This window comes from Chinchilla lanigera, unplaced genomic scaffold (genome assembly GCF_000276665.1).
Source record: "Chinchilla lanigera isolate Chin_1 unplaced genomic scaffold, ChiLan1.0 scaffold00077, whole genome shotgun sequence".
Taxonomy (NCBI): domain Eukaryota; kingdom Metazoa; phylum Chordata; class Mammalia; order Rodentia; family Chinchillidae; genus Chinchilla; species Chinchilla lanigera.
In genome coordinates, this window is record NW_004955478.1 from 4,182,568 (window position 1) to 4,204,843 (window position 22,276).

Sequence of the window (22,276 nt, forward strand, 5' to 3'; positions counted from 1 at the left end):
AACTTTTCCCGAGCGGCGTCCCGGGCCGCGCAGGACGGCGGCGGCCGCGGCCGCGCGCGCTCCAAGCTGCGGGCCCTCTTCGCCCACCCGCTGTACCGCGTCCCGGAGGAGCCGCCTCTCCTCGGGCCCGAAGACGTGCTCCTGGCCGGCCAGGAGGCGCTGCGCTACTACCGGAGGAAGGTGGCCCGCTGGAACAGGTGAGGACCCCGCCCCCGAGACCGCGCGCACGGACGCGCCGGTCCCTGCCGACCCGCGCCGCGGGCTTCCCCGCCACTGCGCTTGCACCCGGGCGGCGGCGGCTTCTCCTCCCAGCCCTGGGGCGCTGGCGCTGCGCTTAGAGTGTGCTCCCGGCAGCCGGGCCGCACCAGCCTTGCAGACCTCAGTTTATCCCCGCAGTGAGATCTCAGTGCGTGAAAGTTTCTTGTGTAACAGCGCAGCGCGGCCAAAAGCGCTCTCAGCCACTCCCCTGAGCGCCCTGGTATTCGCTGTTTTTAATTCACACGTTCCTTGGTGCCTTCCCGCCCCCGCTTTCTCTTTGGCCGATGTGGAGAGGTGCCGGACTTCTGTTTCCCAGGAAGGGGTTTCCAAACAGGGCAACTCCGGAGCTGCGCCGAATTCAGCCCGTATCTCTGCGCTTTGGGTCGATGTGGGCGCCTTCCAGGTCCCATGCTAGACCCTGAGACCCAGCTTTTTCCCTTTCTTTTCTCTCTGCCTAGTGTCAGAGCACACAAAGGTCCGCGGGGGTCTGGGGGGGGGCGGTGTTGGAGAAGGTACAGTATCCCTTGCTGAGATCCCCCAGCTATGTTAGAAAGCCTTCATATGAGTGAAAGACTATTTTGAAGTACAGACCTTGTCTAAATATCACTCCCAGGGTTCACGTTTGTACCACACCCTACTCTTAATACAAGTGATTTCGAAATGAGATGTCATCAGTGGTTTTATGGTCCCTCCGGAAGATGAGTAGACTATCAATCTTGGTTGAAACTCAGCGCTAGCCCAATTTAACTGTTGGTTCATTATCCTGTAGTACTAAAACTGGAGGGGGCAAGGGGAAAAAAAAATGTTTAGAAAATAAAAAGAGGCACAAGTTGACAGTTATTGGCCCGAATCACTGTGGTGAATTCCAATTGCAACTCTATGGCCGATGATTTTATATTAGAAAGAAAGTAGTTCTCAATTGCACTGCTAATTGCATGCAGTAAAAAGGCAATTTGAGATTGCTTCTCAGGCACTGTCATTTTCAATATTACTTTTATTTCATCAATAACATGGGACTGGGGACCAGTGAACTAGGAAATTTTGCCCTTAGAAAAACTGTAGGCACATCTATTGCAGAGTTGAGAATAAGGGACTGTGAGCGGCTTTGTAAATGTAGATCAGCATTCCTTTAGCCACATTTCTGTGGCCTTAAACTTCCCCGTGTTACTCTGGGCCTGGAGGAAAGTCCAGGCAAATAGTTTGGCAGCAGAACAAAAAAAAATCTTTCTCACCAAGCTGTGCAACCAATTTTAAGCTTGAGCTTTACACCATATGTGTTTTAAAATTTTTCCTGACCAGAAATGATGTTGGTCGTTTAATGGAGGATTTGTAGGGGCTGGTAAAGCGTGCACCTTGCTGTATTCAAAAGTCACAGGGCGGGTTTGCGCGGCTGGTTGAATGTGGCAGTCTCCCAAGCAAGGGTTGAGGCCAGCAGAAGAGGCTCAACTTTCTTATTAATCAGAGGACGCCCTCCCTCCACTCAAACTATACTGTTTAGCAGGATGATTATATAAGCAGATGTGTGGTGACTGTGATAACACTGATCATGTTAAAAATGGAACTTCGTGTGATTTTAAATCACAGCCAAGGTTCTACTGTAAGAGCCGGGCACTGGGGCCCTTAAGAAAAAGTGCTTCCTCACTGAGGCACACGACCACCGGGAAGTGCTGAGAACAAAGAAAGGAGCAATGAATGACCTGGATAATTGTCTTTCTCTCTGTCTATAACCACAACCCTGTTGCTACGTCCAGTGAACTGATTTATAAACGTGTGTGGATGCTTCCACCCGATAATTACCTAACATTAACTGCTATCCAAAATAAGTGTATCAGCAAACTGTCTGCCACGCCAAAAGAGGTGCAGGTAATAAAATAAGCCACATCAGTGTTCTTTACCACTTGCCCGCAAGAGACCATTGGTCTGAGGGATTTCTTTCTTTCTCCTTTTTTTTAAACCTCCACACTAAGAAGTACAGTACTGGGAGGCAATACTGTGTCTTTCTACAGCTCAAACTCATTACCAGTAGGAGACGGCAATGGCTTACTTCGCCTTCCTGTTTGATTTCGCTCGGTAGACAAGGGAGCTTGTACTGTTTCGAGGGAGTTGGCTCTCGACCCATGTTTGTTACTTGGATGTCAGTATTTGGTGAAGTTGAAATGCAGGAGCCGTGCCGCGCGGTCGGTGGTTCATCCCAGTGCTCTCTGGCCCTGAAGTTTTCAGCGGAGCTCCCTCCTTGAGCTGCAGTGCTTTTGCTCCCTGCTTTTCCTCTCACAAGGTTACTAAGTGCGGCACCTTCCAAGCTCCAAACGTAATTGGGGAACAGTGTTTCTGTCAGGCCATCAGCTGCTGATCACAGCGAGCAAGCCAGCGCCGGGCTCCATCAGGCATGACGACACCTTTGGCACCTGTCTGGAATTTCGAAGAGCCAGGATCACAGGCCGCAAGGACATGTCATCTTCACTGCTTCAGGCTGTAGACTAATGAGGTCCAAATGTGCCGCTTAGTTCTGACCCTTAACCAGCAACGCTGGCAGCCAGGCTTAGGCTTACCTGGAGCACAGGTAACAATTCACGTTATATCCCAGCATGCTTAGAGGCTGAGCTTCAGGTTCGGCCCTGGCCCACCAGCTGCTCAGGGAGAGACAACATCTGTCATTAGATATGTGAAAACTGGCTAGCTGGGCCTGGAGTTTTGCCCGCATATCTTTGGTCAGTTCTTCTGTAACCTTCTGGCCTTGACAGAAAAGTCAAATAGGGTCATGACTTCCTCCGTGTGCAAACTCTATCAGGTACACTGCAAATGTGAGTTCTCTCCGCTCTGCTTATCTTCCTTCGTTAGGAAGGTGATATCCCGCAGTGACAGATTCAGTATGTCAGTATTTCTCAGAAGTACGCGCGCACATGCATGTATGCATGTGTGTGTGTGTGTGTGTGTGCGTGCGCGCGTTCCCATCAGAAGCTCCTGCCTTCCTCTCTCCTCCGTCCTGACCACCCTAAAAGAAGCCTGGCCCCCAGTCTCTCTCTGAAAATCACAGGAAAGAGACTGGGCAACTTTTCAAAAATGACAGTTGTTCAAGGGGAGTGAATTGGCTGAAGCTTTCCTAGGGGAAGCTTTGAGAGGATCCAGAACCCAAGGCAGATAGAGGAGGTCGGGGAGAAAAAGCCAGGAAAGATGGAGCTAGAAATAAGAACTGTCCAGTCTGGGGGTTTGGGAAAGGGAAGTGTCCCCGTCTCGTAGCATCCATGCAATGAACAGAACAGTCTCTATATTTCATTCCTTCCTTCTCTTCACTCTGTCTTTCTCTCTCTCTGTCTCTCTCTCTCTCTCTCTTTCCCCCTCTCCCTCTCCCTCTCTCTCTCTGGTTTATCTTATGACTACTTCAGGCCATTTTGAAAGAGGATTTCTTGCGGACAGTTCAACCGCACAGTGTTCAGGAGTCCAGCTTACTACTCATGGATGGTGGCCATTTGCCTTTCTGCAGAGTCAACAGGGCCTTGGCCGCGTTTCTGATTCTTCCACCAGTGATGCCAAGCCGAGGAAAGAAGTGGCCTCCTGCAATTTGAAAGCGTTCCTCTGCCATAGTATGTGTGTGGGTAGCATGGGGAGTGGGGATCCATCCTCATTTCTCCCAGTTAGAGCCTGGCTTGGCTGGTTTTGGAAAAGCTGTTATTTTACTGGTTTCTGAATCCCTGGACTCCTACCCAGGGGAAACCTCTCCACTCATCTCCGCGTCAAAAGTTGCAAGCAGATGGTTTCTGAGCAGGCTAATCCACGAGGCCATTTTCAAGTTCCCTCTCCTTAATTCCAAAGCTTGGTCCTCACTGCTAGGACCGCAGCAAGACATAAATCAGGGAGCAGCGTATCACTGAGCTTCACCCAAGGAAGACAGCACATCTCGTTTCCAGACAGATCAAAGCGAAGCCCTTCAGCCTGGAAGCAGAGATTGGAACCTTGTTCCCAGCCTCTGACAACCTCCTTTTACCCCAGCCAAATTCTCATGGATGATGGAGTGCATATGGTCAGTGTTTCATTTACAAATTCCCCTACCTCCCTTGTTAAAGTACCTTGTTTCAGGTGCTTTTTGCATGCTTGGTAATTCAGGTCTCACAGCTTTTGAGGAAGTAGGTACACACGGTAGGCAGAATTCCAAGCCAGCCACCAAAGATTCCCAGCCCTGGTGTCCAGCTACCTAGCCTAGTCATTCAATCCAATGCTACTATGGGTGCTGCTGCAAAGGGCTATTACAGATATAATTAAAGTCCCTGACCATTGCCCTTAGAATAGGCAAAGGATCTGTGAAACCCAGCTGACTCCCGTGTTCTCTAAAAGCAGGGCGTTTTCTTGAGCTGTTGGAAGGAAGAGGAGGAAGCCAAAGATTCAAAGCACAATAAGGATTTGACGTGCCATTGCTGACTTACAAAGGGAGGGACCATGTGACAAAGGACATAAATGGCCTGTAGGGGCTAAGATTGGCCAGGACTGACAGCCAGTGATAAAGCAGACTTCAGTCCTACAACCAGGAGGAAATGAATTCTGCTGCCAAAAAGAATGAGCTCAGAAGCAGATTTCCCCCCAGCTCTTGTAGATGAGAGCTGAACCTGGCCAACATCTTAATCGCTGCCTTCTGAGAACTGTACAGGAAGCGCACATCACACTAGACTTCTGGTCTCCCAACCTGGGAACTAATAAAGGGGTTTGTGGTGACTTGTTATACAGCAGCAGAAAGTGAACATAGTGCTGTTGTTTATTTCATCGTATAGAGGAAACAAAATCAGAAGGTTATAGTATGCAGGGTGCCCGAAGTCAGGCAGCTAGCAGACTTCCAGTGGCTTTGGACAGAGGGGCTGGCTCCAGAATCCATGTTCTCAACCAGCCGCTCCACCACCTGTGTCCTTTGGATTCCAGAGATCTTAGTGTTTCTTTTCCTGGAAAGTCTTTTCTGACCATCCCCACCCATTCTGGTCCCGCCTTCACTATAACATCTCTCCTTGTATCGATGTTGTTTTATATGATTGTCTCCTGTGACCACTTATAACTTGCTAGAGCTCCGAGTGAGAATGACTGACCACTTGCTCTTGGCAGGAAAAGCCCCAGCTTGCTTGCACATGGTTACCCTGTTACATCTGCTTCATGGCTCACCGTAGGGTAGAGCCAGAGTAAATATCTGCGGAACACGTAATTGGGAACAGACGACACCAGGGTTTGGGGGCTGTTAGTCACTGCCTTAGTATCTCCTGTGAAAAAGGGCTTGAACAGAAATAATCCCAACTATAAAATCACCCACCTCTAACTTGTCTACTTCTCGCTATAAAGTCTAGAGCAAAACCACCTAGCTGAGACCGTCCAAAATTTGGATCTGAGTGCCCTTCTTGTTTCAGTAACCTAAATAAAATCATTTGGAGGGGCATGAAGGAAAGTTGATAATGTGTCATTTGCCAAGAAGAGAGAATTCGGCAGTTTCCGGTGCTTTCTGAGGAACAGCAGCCAAGACATCTTGCATTAAAGGCCTCTGGGAAACACAGAGGGTTTGACTTAGCCAAAGCAATCCCTGCCCTGCCCCTTGGCAGGTGCTGACCTGTATTTTTCTTGTGATTATTCATTAAGCTGGACAAAGATGAGAGCCTGTGGATTCTGCTGAAGTAGGCTTGCGTATGGCTCAAAGCCCAGTGAGACTACCCTGCTAAACAGCTGCGGCTTTCGTGGAGCACAAGTTCCTGAACACAAGTTACTACCTGTTATTATAGGCAGACGCTCACATATGTGCCTAATGAAACCACAGTACGAAAAGAAACAAAAGTCTTAGCTCTTTTCCTGCTGTGTCACTTGGCAGAATGTCTCTGTGGTTGAGATGTGAAATCAGGACAGAACTGAGCCTGAGTGACTTGGAGATGCCAGCATCCGGGACTTTCCATCCTTGGAGCCTGGCTTTGGAGGCCAAGCTCTGAGGGCCGCCAGGAGAATTTAGCTTGAGCAAGAAGCAAAGTGAAATCCCAGCAAAGAGCTTGTTATCATGAGTAATAATCCAGTTAATAAATTTGGAAAGCCCCAGGAAGCAGAACAAGGTAAAGGATTATGGTCCTAAGAAGCCAAGTTCCTGTAAGAAAATTTAGCAAACTGTGGAAAACAAATACAGAGGGGAAGAGGGGGCTGGTGCAGGGACACATGACTGAGGAGCTGGACCACAGAAGACATGGTGGCCCAGAAAGAGATGAGATTTATCGTCGACTTCCTAATTTTTCTCTGGTGCTGGGGATCAGTTCCAGAACCTTACGCATGCTTGACAAACATTCAGCCACCCAGCTACATCCCCATCTCAAGGGTTGAGATTTTAAAATCTTGGGAGCAGCTGATGGGTGAGAAAAGATGTCCTCTATAAAGCAAAGCAGAGCTACTTAGCCCTGGGCAGCAAAGAGCAGTTCTCAGATGGCAAACTTGCCTTCAGTCACCGACACCAGGTCAAGCTGTGCAGGTAATAGGTACATATTTTTGATGATACTGACTAGAATACAGTGTACATGAAGGGACAGATCATCTCTCCTGGACAAGTCACATGTGCCATGGAGCTTCTGTTCCATCAACCAAAATGGGATTTGCGTATCCTACTTCATTTTCCTTCAGTAGTTAAAAAGTCACAAATCCTGTAGGGAACGTGCACCTACCTGTTCTCTCAGCCCCTGTTCTTTATTACCCTGAGTTAAGAATTATTCGTAAGCAGCAGCTGCTTATTTCTGTATTCTGTACTCCCCTGAGCACTCAAAGATACTACAGAAAGTCAGATTGACCAACACCAATTCCACAGTCCAACCTCTTATGAAACAAACTTCCACTGCAGGGCTGTTTTTTTTTTTTTTTTAAACTGGGGTCATTGGATCCAAGTGAGCTCAGGAAAGATCCCTATTTCCCTTAAGTTATACAAAATTTGCATTCTGTACTTATGTTCACTTTCCTAGGAAATACTTCATTATACTTGCAGAGTACTCATTACATTTAGCAGGACACCTGAGGCAAAAACCCAACCCACACTAGCTTAAGCAGGAACGTGAAATGCCGGGACTTAGGTGGCCAAGGCCCGGTAAGGACAGAGGCCGGGCCTCTCCCAACCAGAAAGAGCTTTGTCTGCCCCTCTCTGTCGTTCCTCAGCCTGTCTTCTTCTCTGCTTGAAGTTCACATCCAACAGTCCAGAAATCAGAGCCCTGTAGGTGCTCTTTTTTAAGCCTTCCAGCATCCCTGTAGCACAGACAAGATGGCCTCACTCCCCTCCTTAGAGCAAAGTTTGCATTTATTGTCTTCTCCATCTATTTGTATATGGACGGACGAAGCCCGCTCTTCTTCAGGAGCCTATTATTTTAGGTCAAAAGCTGAACGTTGGCTCTTTGCATTTACACTAATCCTCTCCAAAGCTAACAGATGCTGTGGTTCAATGGGTCAAGTATACAACATCATTTTCCTTTCATATTAACCAATACAATATTCAGAAACAACAGTGAAGATCTGTTCCTCCTCATCAGGCTTATTAAGAGCATATATTTTATAAATGTATTTCCAGAGCTCATTATTGGTCCATGCATCTATAGGGCATTTGTGATACAGGTGGAGTATCCTCTACTTGAAGAATTTAGGGCTGGAGATGCTTCAAATCTCAGATTTTTTTGGATTTTGGAGTATTCATATATACATAAGGAGATATCTTGGGGATGGGACTCAACCCTGAACAGGAATTTTTTTTGTGTTTCTTACACACCTTATACACATAGTCTGAATGTAATTGAATACAATATTTTTAGTGTGGCTGCCTTTTGAGTATGTTCTGGCACGTGAGTTTTCAGATTTTGGGTTCAGGTTTTTTGATTAGGGATAGTCAATCTGCAATAATCGTTAATATTAACACCATGAACGTGCAGAATCTTTTCTACCTCCTGAAGTTCTTTCAAAGTGTAAGTAGTTCTCTACTGAAAAGATTGGTCTGTATAACCAGTACGAAGTGGACCTGAATATCCCTATGGAAAAGAAAATTCACATTTTATCATAAAGCAGCCACCCTCTGTGCCCCAGGCTGACTGTGCTTCAGTTGTCCACAGCAGACTCTACATAGGCCCCTGGTGAGAATATTGGGTGGGAATCCCAGGTGCTGCCCTCAGAGGGGGCTCTGCGGGCACTGAACCTCTCAGGGAAGTCCCCATTTAAATGGACAGAAACACCTTTGGAAAAATTTTGTTCCATGTCTATTACAATTATATCACTATTTTATTATAATGTATTGGTGAGAAATTGAGACCAGAACATAGATCATCAAGGGCGAATTTTGTACCGTGAACTTTTCTACTCCCCTAACCTGGACAAAGAACACTGGATGAGCTGTGCTGCCTCAGCTGGATGCCTGAGATGTCACCCTTCTAGAAAATTGGCAGTCAAGTCTTTAGCTATGGATCTTTTCACATTTCCTGAGCAAGTTCTGGAAAGGGAATTTAGACCGCATATTTGTTTTCTAGGCTGCCAGAACATATGGTCACTAAGTCATTTTTGGTGGTTTAAACAATACAGATTTAGTACTTCCCAGTTTTGAAGAGCCGCCAAGGTGTGATCCAGGCAGCACGCCCTCCAGAGACTCGAGGGAGATCCTAGTCTTGGCCTCTCCCAACACCCAGTAGCTGCTGGCGTTCCTTCACCTGTAGCTGTATCACCCCAGTCTCTGCCTCCGTAGTCTCATCAATTTCTCTTCTGTCTCTATCAGTCTGTGTCTTCTCTTGTCTGCTCTGCGCCTCCCCTCTGTATAAGGACACCTGTCATTCGATTTAGGACATGCCTGGATTATCCAACATGATCCCATCTCCAGATACTTAATTTAGTTTGCTGTACAAAGAGTATTTTTCCAAATACAACCACTTACAGGTTCTGGGGGTTATGCCATTTGAGGCACTATCATTCAACCCATGGCAGTCATACGCCATGACAAAGCCTATGTAGGACTCTTTCTTTAAATTTTTTTATTCTTTTAGACAAAAGAGAAACAAAGATTATGTGTCACTCTCTTACGTCTATCGAAAGGATAATGATATATTGTGATAGAAAGTAAATGTATAACAGTTGAAAAAAGTAGGTCAAAGGAAAAATAAGGGTACACAAGACCCAGTGGGGCCAAGAATGAGGAGCCTCTTGGAACACCAGTTGTGTTAAATCCACTCACAGTAGTTAGCTGTGCTTGGGCAGCCACCAGCCTTGTCTCTAAGGTAGAAACTAACGAAAGGACTAGAAAGAATACAGTAATTCCTGGTAGTGACTCAGCAAAGGAATGTTTTCCACAAGCCCTCCCTCCCCCCCAGGGACCCTGGTTGAAGGACTAGCATCCTCCATCACATCCTTATGGGAGTTTCCCAGGGTGGCCCTTTGTGCCTCCCTGAGCATGAGCAGATGACACTGCCCCGAATCTACACAGCCCCGAATCTACACAGAATCTGCAACACCCAGCCGTTGTGCTCAGGCCTGCTTGCCGGCTTGTCTCACCTAAGGAAAGGATTTAAAGCCCTGAGGTTCCAGGGCTGTGCGTGGCAGGCACACCCTTGATCTGTCCCTCATGAACCTTATTCTATTAGCGGAGCTTCTGAACGACACTGAGTGACGGTGCGTTTAGGATAAAACTCTCTCGGTAACGCAGAGCTGCAGTTTTTCAAGGCTGTCACTCAATGCAGAGAAATAGACTTGGTGAAATAGACTTAGCTGAACTTGGAGTAGGAACAAAAGGCTTTCTATGTCAGTCATGGAGTCAAAGAGGATGGGCAAATGGACTCAAAACCACTAACCTCTGTTCAGTGAGGAGCTAAAGGTCTAAGGGCCGGTCTAGAGTCTCCTCAGACCATACTTCGGGCCATCTGTCACAAGCTAAGGGCAATCTATCAATCCATCAGTATGCCATGGAATTTGGCTGCAAAATTGGAGGCTGGAAAAATATTCAAAAGGATTATAACAAAATGAAAACCATCCATAAAACAATGGTTGAATGCCTCATTAATTTGTCCATGGCCCCTCCAGGTCAAACTCGCTGCAAAATGAACATTATAGGTAAACTGATATGGTAACATTCTATTCTGTTACTAGCTATCAACCCATTAAAAGGTGGGGGAAGCCGACCGAAAACAGTGAGCTTGGATTTGCAGCGGTTGATCAGCAACCCTGGTTGTCGGCAGTCACAGAGCCAGTGGTCTGCTGAGGGTACTTGACATTTATGATGTGAAAGCCATTTTATCTGCACGCATGAAAAATGCTTCTACCTCACTTCCTGCACAGGGGATGCTGTGTCTAACTCATCCAGAAGTATTAGTCACCCATGAGGATATAAATTAACAAGCAGATGAACCAGAACAGCTGGGCCACACCAGAGATCGTCAGCGGGCTTTCTGGTCCTTTGAGTTTTTCTTTCAAAGGGGAAACTTCCTGCCCTGCCAGTCAAAAGGGAGCCCTCCGGCATTCTTTCTCCGAGCCCTGTTTTATTTTCATCAGCGCTCCTAACACACTTGGTGCCCTCTTCTTAGTGATTTGCTTAGGAATAACCTCACTAGAGCTTAAGCTTTTTAAAGATTACATTGAGGTTGAATGGTGCCTTCAAAGAAAGATATATCCATGTCCTAATTCCCAGGTGCTGTGACTGTTATCTTATTGGGAAAATGATCTTTTAGATGTAATTAAGTCAAGAATAACTGAATTCAAGGACTTCATGAACTTGAGATGGGCAGTCATCCTTAACTATCTATGTGGTCCCCAAATATTATGCTAAGTGTCCTAATAAGAGAAAAGCAGAGGAAGATCAGAGTCAGAAGAGAAGCCGTGTCACCAAGAAGACAGGTACTTGTGAGGCAGCCATAGAATAAGGAACATCAACAGCCACCAGGAGCTGGAAGAACCAACGGACAGATCCTTTTCTAGAGCCCTCAAAAGAAGCACACTCTACTAAGGCCTTGTTTTCAAACTCCTGGACTCCAGAGCTGTGAAAGAACACATCTGTTAATGTAGGTCACCACATCTGCATGTGCATTTTACAGCAGCTGCAGGACACTGATAGGAGGGTCCTGCTAAAGAGCATGTTTGTTCTTCATCATCATTGTAACCTTAGAATCTAAAATGCAGCTTGGAAGTCAATACATCTTTGGTAATAGAAGGAATAAAAGACAGTAAGAACCAGGCAACTCTGGGTTTAAGTCCTGGCTCTGCCTCATAAGTGCTATGAGACCGAAGGCTGGCATCTTCACACCTCAGTTTCCTGGTCTATGAAATGAGATTGAATTCCCACCCGAATGTGTGTGGGGACGATGAAGTCAGATGTACACTTTGCACTGGGCAGGGGACGTGGTTCATCTGACACTGAGTAGACAGTAGGTAAGGACTGAGTTGGTGATTCTCTCTGTCCTCTCTGTGCTACTTGATACCCATCAACACAGAGCTCTCCCCACTCGTGTTTGGTGCTCTAGCTGATGCGGAAGCAGTGTCTGAGCTGCTTCTCTCTCTGGGGGAGAGCATCAGTTCCAGCCTCCCTTTACGTCGCTCTGGCTGGTGTTTCAGAGAAGAAAGCATGAACTGATCTCTCCTTTGTCACTTGCACTGGCTTCCAAGTGGGGAGAAAACACCATAAATAAGTAAGTACTGTCGTCATAAAAGATGTGGCTCAGGGTGTCTAGGTAATATAAGAAGCTATTTGAAAGCCAGGCCTTCTCAACTCCAGAGCTGAAATTTAATGCCGAGTTTAACTTTCCCTCACGTCTTAGGCTAGGTCCTGGAAACAGTATAAGATAAGACTTGTGCTCAACAAGTCTAATGGGAAATGCTCTGAGGAAGTCCTTCCTCTCTTCCATCCGGGCCCAGAGATGAGCAAGGCAAAATTAATTCTAGCACCTGCTGTGGGAATATAAGCAGCTAGGGCCTTTCTGGAGGGCAACTTGACCATAAGCATCAAAAACTTTAAAAATAGTCCAGCTCATTAATCTGTATACATTATAGATATATTTTTTAAATTTGACACCAAAAATGTTTGGCTTCTAAGAATCAGGGGGGATAAAATCATTATGGGTGGAATCTCTCACTCATGTCCTGAGCTCATACTTTTCGTCACAGTGCTGCCACTTTCTAGCAGGTCACCATGGACAAGTCACTGGCACTAACATCTGTCATAATGCTAGCCTTGTGAAGAGTTTCTGTGAGGCTTAAATGAGTTAGAAATACAAGGTGCTTAAAATGGTGCCTGGAACAAGCTAAGTGCTGTCAGAGTTAGCTGTTTTCCTTGTTTGGCCTGTGGGATGGTTTAGGGTTATTGCTTCCTCTGGAATCTGATTTTTGCTCCCTGGGAACAAAATGTGTGTGATTCCCAGCCCTGGGACGGTCTGTGGTGTGCCCTTTCTTTTTTTGTTTTTTTTGGGTTTTTTTGGTTTTTCTCCGGTACCGGGAACTGAACTCACGACCTTGAACTTGCCAGGCAGGCACTTTTGCCGCTGAGCTAAATCCCCAGCCCCTGCCCTTTCTTATTCAGGCACTCTCCTTCAGCCCTCTGTGGCTTAGAAACCCCACACCGCCCTCTGGGTAGGTCTTACTCAACAGCTGAGCCCAAGGCTGTGGCTCTGTGAGGTCAGGATGGGGTCGTTACCCAGCTAGTTCAGAGTAAAATCAAGGGGCCCATTGCAACATAGCATGAAACCAGCTCTGAGAAGAGGAAGTGATTGTATTTTAACCAGAAGGGAAGAAGTAAGTGCTGGGAAACCAGCCATTTGGCAGGACTGCCTAAAAATCTTGGTACACTCATTGCTTTCTCAACAGCAGAGAAGCAAGTTCAGTGTCTCTCCATAACTACCCCATCCTGCTCTTTAAGGAGATCCTATCAAATTTCAGATTAAATTCATGACCAAGCGTCCCTTCCTCTGCAGCCGCTGTGGAGACAGAAAAGGTACATGTCAAAAACCTGGCTTTGAGCCCCCTTTTTTCGCTTATTGTTTTGCTACCTCTGCTTTGTGGATCTTGGGTTGCAAGGTTTAAGAGAACTAGAACCCCAAAGGTACATGTGTAATGCAAAGTACTAATAATGTTAAATAAAGACGTCCTATATACAACAAGAGTCAAGAAGCTATGGCTGAGACATTACAGAACCCACAGAACCAACATGCGTCCTTGTGTCCACCAGCCCCCTGCAATTAGGTGGATCATGTGACCAGCTCTAGCCAATGGGACGTCTGTTGAAGTGACCTATACCACTTCCTGCCAACGCATTTAAGGGCCAGTACTGAACCCTCCAGTTCCTCTCTTGCTTGCCCTGGTGACCATGAAAGCCACATGTCAGGATCTTGAGGTGTCCCACAAACTAGGTCTCTTGAGTTACTCTGTAGAGCAGAATCCCTACTGACCTTCCTCGGACAAGTAGTATCACTAAGAAATAAGTCTTTATTGTGTTAAACTGCTGAAATTTCAGGGTTAGACTATTACTGCAGTAAAAGCTGGCCTACACAGCCTAAATGAGGTAAATGCATTACCAGTGGTAAATGCAGACTGCCTACTCAAGCATGTAGCATTGATTTACTTTTTGAAAATCAAATCAAACAGGACTTTGAGTCCCCTTTCTCATTAAATTGGTTGTAAATTCAATCTCAACTGTTACTAGGTCTCCTTTTCCTAAGCTCCTTAGAGTGAATGACCTTAGGGTATCGGTAGCCTGGCATTTGAGGGACAGGACTCCACCCCTGTCTCATCACCTACAGGTGGGTGGTGCTGTTGCTTCTGAATCAAGTTCCAGCATAGGATTGCTCTTTGCAGCTGGATTTCTAGGGACTAAAATGAGTTCTTCTAGCACCACCCAGGCATTCTCTGCCTCCAGGGATCACCTCTGGGAAACAGGCCAGACGCAGGACCCCCGGCCAAATTTCCTTTCCTAATATTGAAGAATCTTCATGCTTTCCCCAAATTTTATGCTTTTTTGTACATCGCCCTGCCTAGCATATTTCTTCACCAAGCATAGACTGTCAAAAAAAGAAGGAAGAAAGGAAGGAAGGAAGGAAGGGAGGGAGGGAGGGAGGCAGAAAGGAAGGAAGGAAGGAAGGAAGGAAGGAGAGAAAGAGAAAGAAAAAGAAAGAAAGAAAGAAAGAAAGAAAGAAAGAAAGAAAGAAAGAAAGAAAGAAAGAAAGAAAGAAAAAGAGAAAAAGAAAAGAAAGAAAGAAAAGAAAAGAAAAGAAAGAACAAGTTCAGAGATGGAATGGAAAAAGCCTATCTACTTATCTAAACTTCCAGTTGGTCTTGAATCATAAATACCCTCTGAAACAAGGAAACACAAGGAGTCAGCTTCCTTCTTAGAACAGAGATGGGTGAAATTCTGGAAGAACAAAAAGAATGCATGCATATCTCAATAAATTATCTTACCACAGGGTTGACTGTTCATGCTGAGAAGGAAAACAAGCCAAAATGCGTGATTATTCTCTGTTTGTAAATCAAGTGGAAAAATAATGCCATGTAAATTAGCACTAGCTCACCAGCCAGGGACTTGAAAGAATTTAATTTGGGTGAATCACAAGGCAATGTGCCTACAAATCATGAAAATATGCACCCCCAGACCACCCCCTTAATGCAGTCCTCTGCATCCAGATCTTCCCTGCATGCTAATCCTTCTCTCCTTCAAATGTCTGTGTTTTTGTGGGAGGCAGTGAGGCAAAGTTCAAATAGTATTAACAATTATATTCTGGTAACTCTGGAATGTTAGGGGATCCAGGGTATAGATTTAAGCCTCCTGCATTTCTTGATTGCCTATACCCACATTTCTGCTTTTTGCACTCAGTAAAATGCTCCAGGAGAGAGAATTTATGTCCCCTCAAAGTTAATGCTGCTTGCTAACTCTGTGGTGTGTGTGTATGTGTGTGTGTGTGTTGTGTATTCATTTACTTCAGGATGTTGTGTATTCATTTACTTTACACAGGGTATGAGAGAAGCAAAATTGTGACATTTAAATGGATCAATATTGCCTCTTTTGCAAGTGACATGTGTGGTAGTATTTTATCAACATGCTTATTAGGTTGGTATGATTGACACCTCAACACTTGCTGACTCAAATGTGTGAGTTTTTCTTAACAGTTAAGTAAGATCATTACTTTTTGCTGTGTAGAAAATATGAAAGTGTAGGAGGCCCTGAGGAAGGCTTTTCTGCTGTCTATGGAAAATATTAAATCGCAGAGAATCCAAAATCCATCATAGCAATTTTCAGGTTGTCATCAGAGGATTAAGTGCTTTATTTGCTCATGATTCTATGGATCCAGTCCAGGGTTTTTAACCTCAGTGTAACTGACATTTGCAGCCAGACAACTCTCCGTCGTGTGGGCTCATCCTTCCCGTTGTAGGAAGTTTACAGCCCCCTTAGCATGCCCTCCACCAGCTGTCACAACCACAAGGGTGTCCACACATTACCAAATGTCCTTCAAAGGGTAAAATCACCCCTTGTTGAGAACCACAGGTCTAGACCGAGAGGACAGACACATGGAAAGAAAGAGGATGTGGCTGGGAGACCCCTGCTTTGGGAAGCATCGTGTCACAAATAGGTTTAGGAGCTCCTCAGTTGACGTTCACACTTCCTGTTTCTGAAAGTGTGTCACATGCACACACAGTCCATGGGTATGGCCCTGTGCTGTGTACTGAGAGGGTGAGACATTCCTTCTGAACACTTCACAGGTTTGTCTGCAGGCCTTGTCTGGGCCTTTATGGTCTTTCCCTGTACTGCCACTCTCCCAGAGCGGTTATACTTTTCAGGTCTTTACGTTTTCCTTTGTGAAGAGCCTATGACATTTGCTAACCATTTTGGTTCTTAGCTCTAGAGGAGGACTAGAATCTGGGAGATATAGACCAATGAGAGGGAATCTGCAGTTCCCTGATGGGAGTCTGATGACCAGAGATTCTTCTTTGGTTCTTCTCCATGATATTCACCCACATCTTCAACAATCAGCCCAAAAGTTGCTATGGAGAAAGATACAACTTTCTCACTGACGTCATCTGCCCAGCTCCTGGAAGATTCTCTCACTTGCTATGGGCATCTAGATCAACTTAGAGACATGCAGACTCAGATCTGTTAGGCCACCCATCTGCAGTCCACACAGTCTGAATAAAATGGGCAAGTCTGGCCACACTGACAATTTTTAAAATATATATACTATATATTATTTATTATATATATATCACATTTGGGGTCAAGAAGATTAGGATTCCTAATTTTATCTCAGATTTCTGTATCAGTTAAACACATCACTTTATCTCTACTCCCCAACTACATGTATGAAGCATGGTCAAAATATACAGTAAATGTTTAAATTTTTTAAATGTATTAACAGTAAAAGAGACGTTGCCATTCATCCACTTCACAGTACTCCTCTTTCCTTCAAACACATTTATCCCATTGTTCTTGCTACTTCCTGAAGCAGTTCTGGAAATCTCCTTTCATGGGTGTCTTTACAAGGTGCAATAGAAAATTCTGACTGCTGCTGCCAAGTACCATGCAGCGGAAAAGCAGGCTCATAAAAGCATTGCATTGTGTCCTGGTCCACCTTACTCACCAGATCTGGCACCATGTGACATCTGACTCTTTTCCAAGAACAAAATGACCATGAGAGGTAAAATGTTTTGAACTGATTCAGTATATCAGAGCAGCCATAACAGTGCAACTAAAGACACTGAAGAAAGAGGATTTGCAGAACTGCTTCAGAGATGGCAAGAGTGACAGTATAAGTATGTTTAAAGTGAGGGGCAGTATTGATAGCAATATGTCTTTCACTGTAATAAATTCTTAAAAATTTAAGTGCTCTATTCACTATAATTTTCAGTCTCATCTCATACGTAATGTCTTCTGTAATATCCTCCACCACATGTCTGAACAGCAGCTCCAGGAAGAATCTCCCTACCTGGTTGCCATCTCCTCCTAGCATTCATGGGTCTACAGGTGCCATCTCGCAAGGAGGAGGCTGGGATACCCAACAAGGGAGCCCTGGGCTCAGAGCTTAAGTGCAAGGACCAGATAGTGTGAATGACCGTAGTGCGATCACATCCGGGGCAGCGGTGAAAAGTTTTCCCTTGAAAGCCAGTTGCCAGTCCCAGATTCAAATCACTGCTCTGCACCCGCCACTCACCAGCCTAGTGACCTTGAGCTACTTCAAGGCAGTTTCTTTGCCTGTAAAATGGACCTGCCTCATTGGATCCTTGCAAAAAGAGATGCGTTGAGTCATGTGAAGCGCTTCCTGAAGGTGCTGACATGGAGTAAGAGCACCGTAAATGTCACTAGTATGAGCGACAGGTGGGAAATGAAAGCCAAGATGCCGGAAACAGGTACAAGCAGGAGGGGCTTCCGGAGACCAAGAAAGGTAGGACACGGCAGCACAGATGTGAATCCGGCTGAGCACTGCCTGTGACTGTCCAGAACCATTTCAAGGGCTCAGTATGAGAATTCAAGTTTCAGAATTAGTGATGGGATTGTAATCAACAACCGCTCTCCAGCCAAACGCCATCTACTTCCCAGTGACAGTTCCTGGCCGTGGAAAAGGTGATCCTTAGGAAATGCCTTTGCACTTGGTCTCAGCAACAGCCGCGCTCAGGGACCGTGCCGTGCCTGGTGCTTCTCATTGACTCGGTCGGCTGTAACTGCCAGCGGCTGCCCTTGCTCATTCACAGGAGCTCCCGTAACAAACGACCGCAGACGAGTGGTTTAACACAAGCTTGTGCTTGTCTGTTTCTGGTGGCAGGAAGTTCAGAGTGAAGTGTACGAGGATGCGCTCCCTCCTGAGGCTCTGGGAGAGACTCCTGTTCTTGTCTTATCCACTTTTTGGTACTTCGGGCCACTTGACTATCTCAGCCACGGGGGTCACACTGCCTCCTCCCCTGCTCACTGTCTTATGTGTCTGTCTGATTACAGATTACAGTTAGGGTCCTAACAGTGATTACAGGTAGGGCCCACCCAGATCATCTAGATCCTTAATAACGTAATCACATTTTCAAGTTCCTTTGGTCAGATAAGGCAGCATCACAGGTTCCAGGGATTAGACATGGACATTGTCCAGCCTACCTCAGGGACCACCCTAGGAAAGGCAAAACAGTTTTCTTACCTCCATTCCGGTAAGCAGAATGCAAGTAAATAGAAAGGGAAGCAAAACACAAATAATCTCAGGCCCTTTTCCTGGCATGAGGCACAGAAGGCACCTATATAAATATGGTCCAGAAATAACTCACATAAACAATTATTAATTCATTTGCTCCTCACTAAAATCTCAAAAGGTAAGTACATTTATTCTCCCTATTTTGCAGGTGGGATGAGGGGTGATGAATGGGTGGGTAGATGATAAATTGAAGATAGATATGATAGAGATAATAGATTAATAGATAATAAATAATGATAGATATGATAGAGCTGGTAGATAAATAGATTGATAGATAATAGAGATGATAGGTGATAAGGGGCTGGGGATTTAGCTCAGCGGCAAAAGCGCCTGCCTGGCAAGCGCAAGGTCGTGAGTTCGGTTCCTGGTACCGGAGAAAAACCAAAAAAAAAAAAAAAAAACAGGAAAAGAAAAGATAATAAAGGTGATAGGTGATAAATAGCTTGATAGATAATAGATACGATAGATTGATAGATAATAGAGATGGTAGATATGATAGGTAGATATGAGATAAATAGACTGGTAGATAATAGATGATAGATGAATTAGATTGATAGATAATAAACACATAGATGCTGATGATAGGTAGGTAGGTAGATAGACAGATGGGTAGAGATAGACGATAGATAAGTAGATGGATAGATAATAGATAAAGATGATAGATAAATAGATTGATAATATATAGAGATAGATGATAGGTAAATAGACTGATGAATAATAGATACAGATGATAAACATTGATAGATAATAAGGACGACAGATAATAGAGATAGATGATAGACATGATAGGTAGATAGATATGATAGATAAATTGATAGATAAGAGAGGATAGAGAGATGATACATAGATTGATAATAGATACATAGAGGCAGATGATAGAGATAGATGATAGATAAGTAGATTGATAATAGATGATAGATATGATAAACTGATAGAGATAGAGATGAGAAATAGATAATAGAGATAGATGATAGATATGATAGATTGATAGGTAATAGAAAGATAGATAGATAGACAGACAGACAGACATAACTTGCCCTCGGTCACACAGCTGTGCATGACAAAGCCAGGGCTCAGGATGAGGCGCCTGCCTGTTCCACCCCCACCCTCCATCTCAAGATTTGTAGTCATCACTAGTGGTGACACTGATTTACACATACACCAGTGTTGTTCTCATCACCTGCTCCTGAAAATCAAGTTTTTCGGGGCTGGGGATTTAGCTCAGCGGCAAAGCACCTGCCTGGCAAGCACAAGGTCGTGAGTTCGGTTCCCGGTACTGGAGAAAAACCAAAAGAAAATCAAGTTTTGATCATAGAGCTATCTGAAGCTGATGTCCCGTCAGGGTCCTAGGACAGATTCCAAAGGGTGGTTGGCCTTTCATCAGCTCAGTCACTCCCACTCCATGTTATTGCTGTGCCATAATGTTATTTATCCAATTATTTTGGGAAGTGAAATGAGGAAATGAGCAGTTGGAAACTCGCTTTGGAATCTCAGATCGCTGCAGCTCCAGCACAATAATATTGTCTCACAGCTTCTGTGCACTTTGTTTAACCTCCTGGGCACAAAAGTGAATAGAACAGGATGAAATGGGAAACACGCTCTTGAGTGCATGGGATAAGGTCAGTCAGCATTCTCCCACCCACAAGACTTGGATGGTGAATCAACTCAGTCTGCTGACAGCGCTTTGGGGAGAGCTGGCTCTCCACATCGTTCTATAGTGAGCACAGGCAGCCAGTAGAAACTCAATGCTGGAATCTCAGGAATAAAGTCCTTTCATATTGTGAGTCCCGAAAGGCCATTTCCAAAGGCCAGAGCTCTCCTTAGCTGCAATACCTTCCACTCCAGGTTACTGCTCTGAATTTTCTTTTTGGGGTAGGAAAAACAAGAAGGTGCATTAGATAAACCCTCTGATTTCCCCCTAAAATAAGGTGCCAGAAAGTGACATGCTAGGGGTTCAAGAACTATTTCTGGATCGTGAGCTGCATAACTGCCTGTGAGAGACAGAGTCATCATGAAATTTCTCAACTAAGCTCTAAACTTCCCGAGTGCAAGGTTTTGCCAGGGATCCGTCCCTCGCCCTGGGTGCTGGCAGCTGCAGAGTTGGGGTCTAGGTAAGGAGATCAGCCAGGATGCAATCAAGAAGTGTTCTGCAGAAGCATGAGAGCTCAGAAGTAAGGAACTTACTTGGCGATCAAGGCCACTTGTTTTATTTTCTCATTCCAAATGTATCGTACTAATTTTGTGTTTATCATTTGATACTCTTCTTCTCAAAGATACTCCCACAAATCACATCCTCTACAGGACCCACAAAACCTGGATCCTTTTTTGTCACAGGAGAAATAAGACAGTGGGAAGGAAGATTTTCCCAGACTCATCTAGACCACTGGGGAGTAGGGAGGGAACAACTCTGAGAAAATGTTCTTTCCAAGACCAGTGTCAACAATAAGAACATCGAAATAGTCATATGGCTCAAACAGATGCACTATTTAATTGAAAGATAAATACTGTAGAATCTTACGTTAGCTTTCATAATGTTTTTCTTAACAGAATACTTCTGGAAATTCATAAAATGAGTAAGACCAAACTTATGAACTCCGTTCTAATGGAGTTCTAATTCTAATTAGAATTCTAATTAGAACTTCCTTTTCTAATTCTAGTGCTCAAGAGATTTTTGCCTCCAAGTATTAGGAGTAGTCTTTTGAAATGTGATGGAACTTTTATAGGAGGAAATTTGTCTGGTCAGCTAATAATCAGTTATTTATAAAGCATGTACTGTGTGCATAGCACTTTGCCAAATACTGAGGAGGATGCAAAAGAAATCTAAGGTAGATCCTTGTGCCCCACAAACTTAGAGCTTGGTTGAGAAGAAAATACGTGGCTCAGAACATTTCACTGCTGCTGCATTTCCCCTCTGATGCCACAGCATGAGTTTACAACAACAACAAATGTTTGCTTAGATGCCTGACAACCCAATTCCTGCCATCCTAATCAGGATCCCAGGCACCAACGAGCAGAGCTCTGGGAAGCTCCGCAGGTCATCCATTCTACCCAGATAATGAGACGCAGCAGAATCCATGACTGCTCTCCACCTGGCATGGCACCTCATAGAACTGCTCAGTAATGAACAACTCCAGGACATGAGCTAGGGTTCAAGCAATTAGAGAATATTTAAGGGATTACCACTAAATTCCTCCCCAGGGAAATTTGGTGTGTGTTTTTAAAGCAAAAGGAGTATCATTTTTGATAACAGCTTGGTAACTGGTGAATTTAGCAAAACATGAATTCTGTGGCATGCAATTCCAGTAACTATTCTTGGGAGGACCTGGAATCATTCTTGTACGAAGAAAGATTATGAAAGCCAGGGATAAAGCTCAGCAGCACAAGCACCTGCCTGGCAAGCACAAGGTCCTGAGTTTGATTCCTGGTACCAAACAAAAAAGAAAAAAAGATCGTGGCCAAATGCCAGAAGGAGTCTAGTTACTTCAGCAAACATGATAACCACTGCTTACCATTGCTAGTTTAGTCCATCCTGACTTGGGAGAATGGGAAGATTTAAGTGATAATACAGTGGAAAGATGGAAAGATGAGAAATAGGATTTCTAGAAATTTTAATATAGCAAAGAGATGATATCCAAAAAGCATGCAAGACTACTTATGATAAACTGGGGCTTGACTAAGCCTGTGACTCCCATTAGCTGTATTTCCAGAAAAACACATAAGTAGTTCTTATATGGGATCTACCATGGATTAAATAAGGAGCACATTCATTCACCCTACCACCACTTAGTGAGACCTGCTACCTGCCAAATGCTAAGGACCCAGAGTTAGGCAAAGTTACATATAGGCTTGTGGTGGTTAAGCTAGACTGTGTCAAT

The 22,276-nt window shown here is 44.8% G+C and overlaps 1 protein-coding gene across 1 annotated transcript in view; it reads left to right on the plus strand.

Annotated features, from left to right (window-relative positions):
• Window positions 1-22,276, plus strand: part of Fam20a (family with sequence similarity 20, member A) — a gene marked incomplete at its 5' end in the record, with an annotated part of 54,252 nt that continues 31,976 nt past the window's right edge. The window contains 1 exon segment of the mRNA XM_005402116.2: window positions 1-197. Coding sequence (XP_005402173.2) covers window positions 1-197 — 197 coding nt within the window.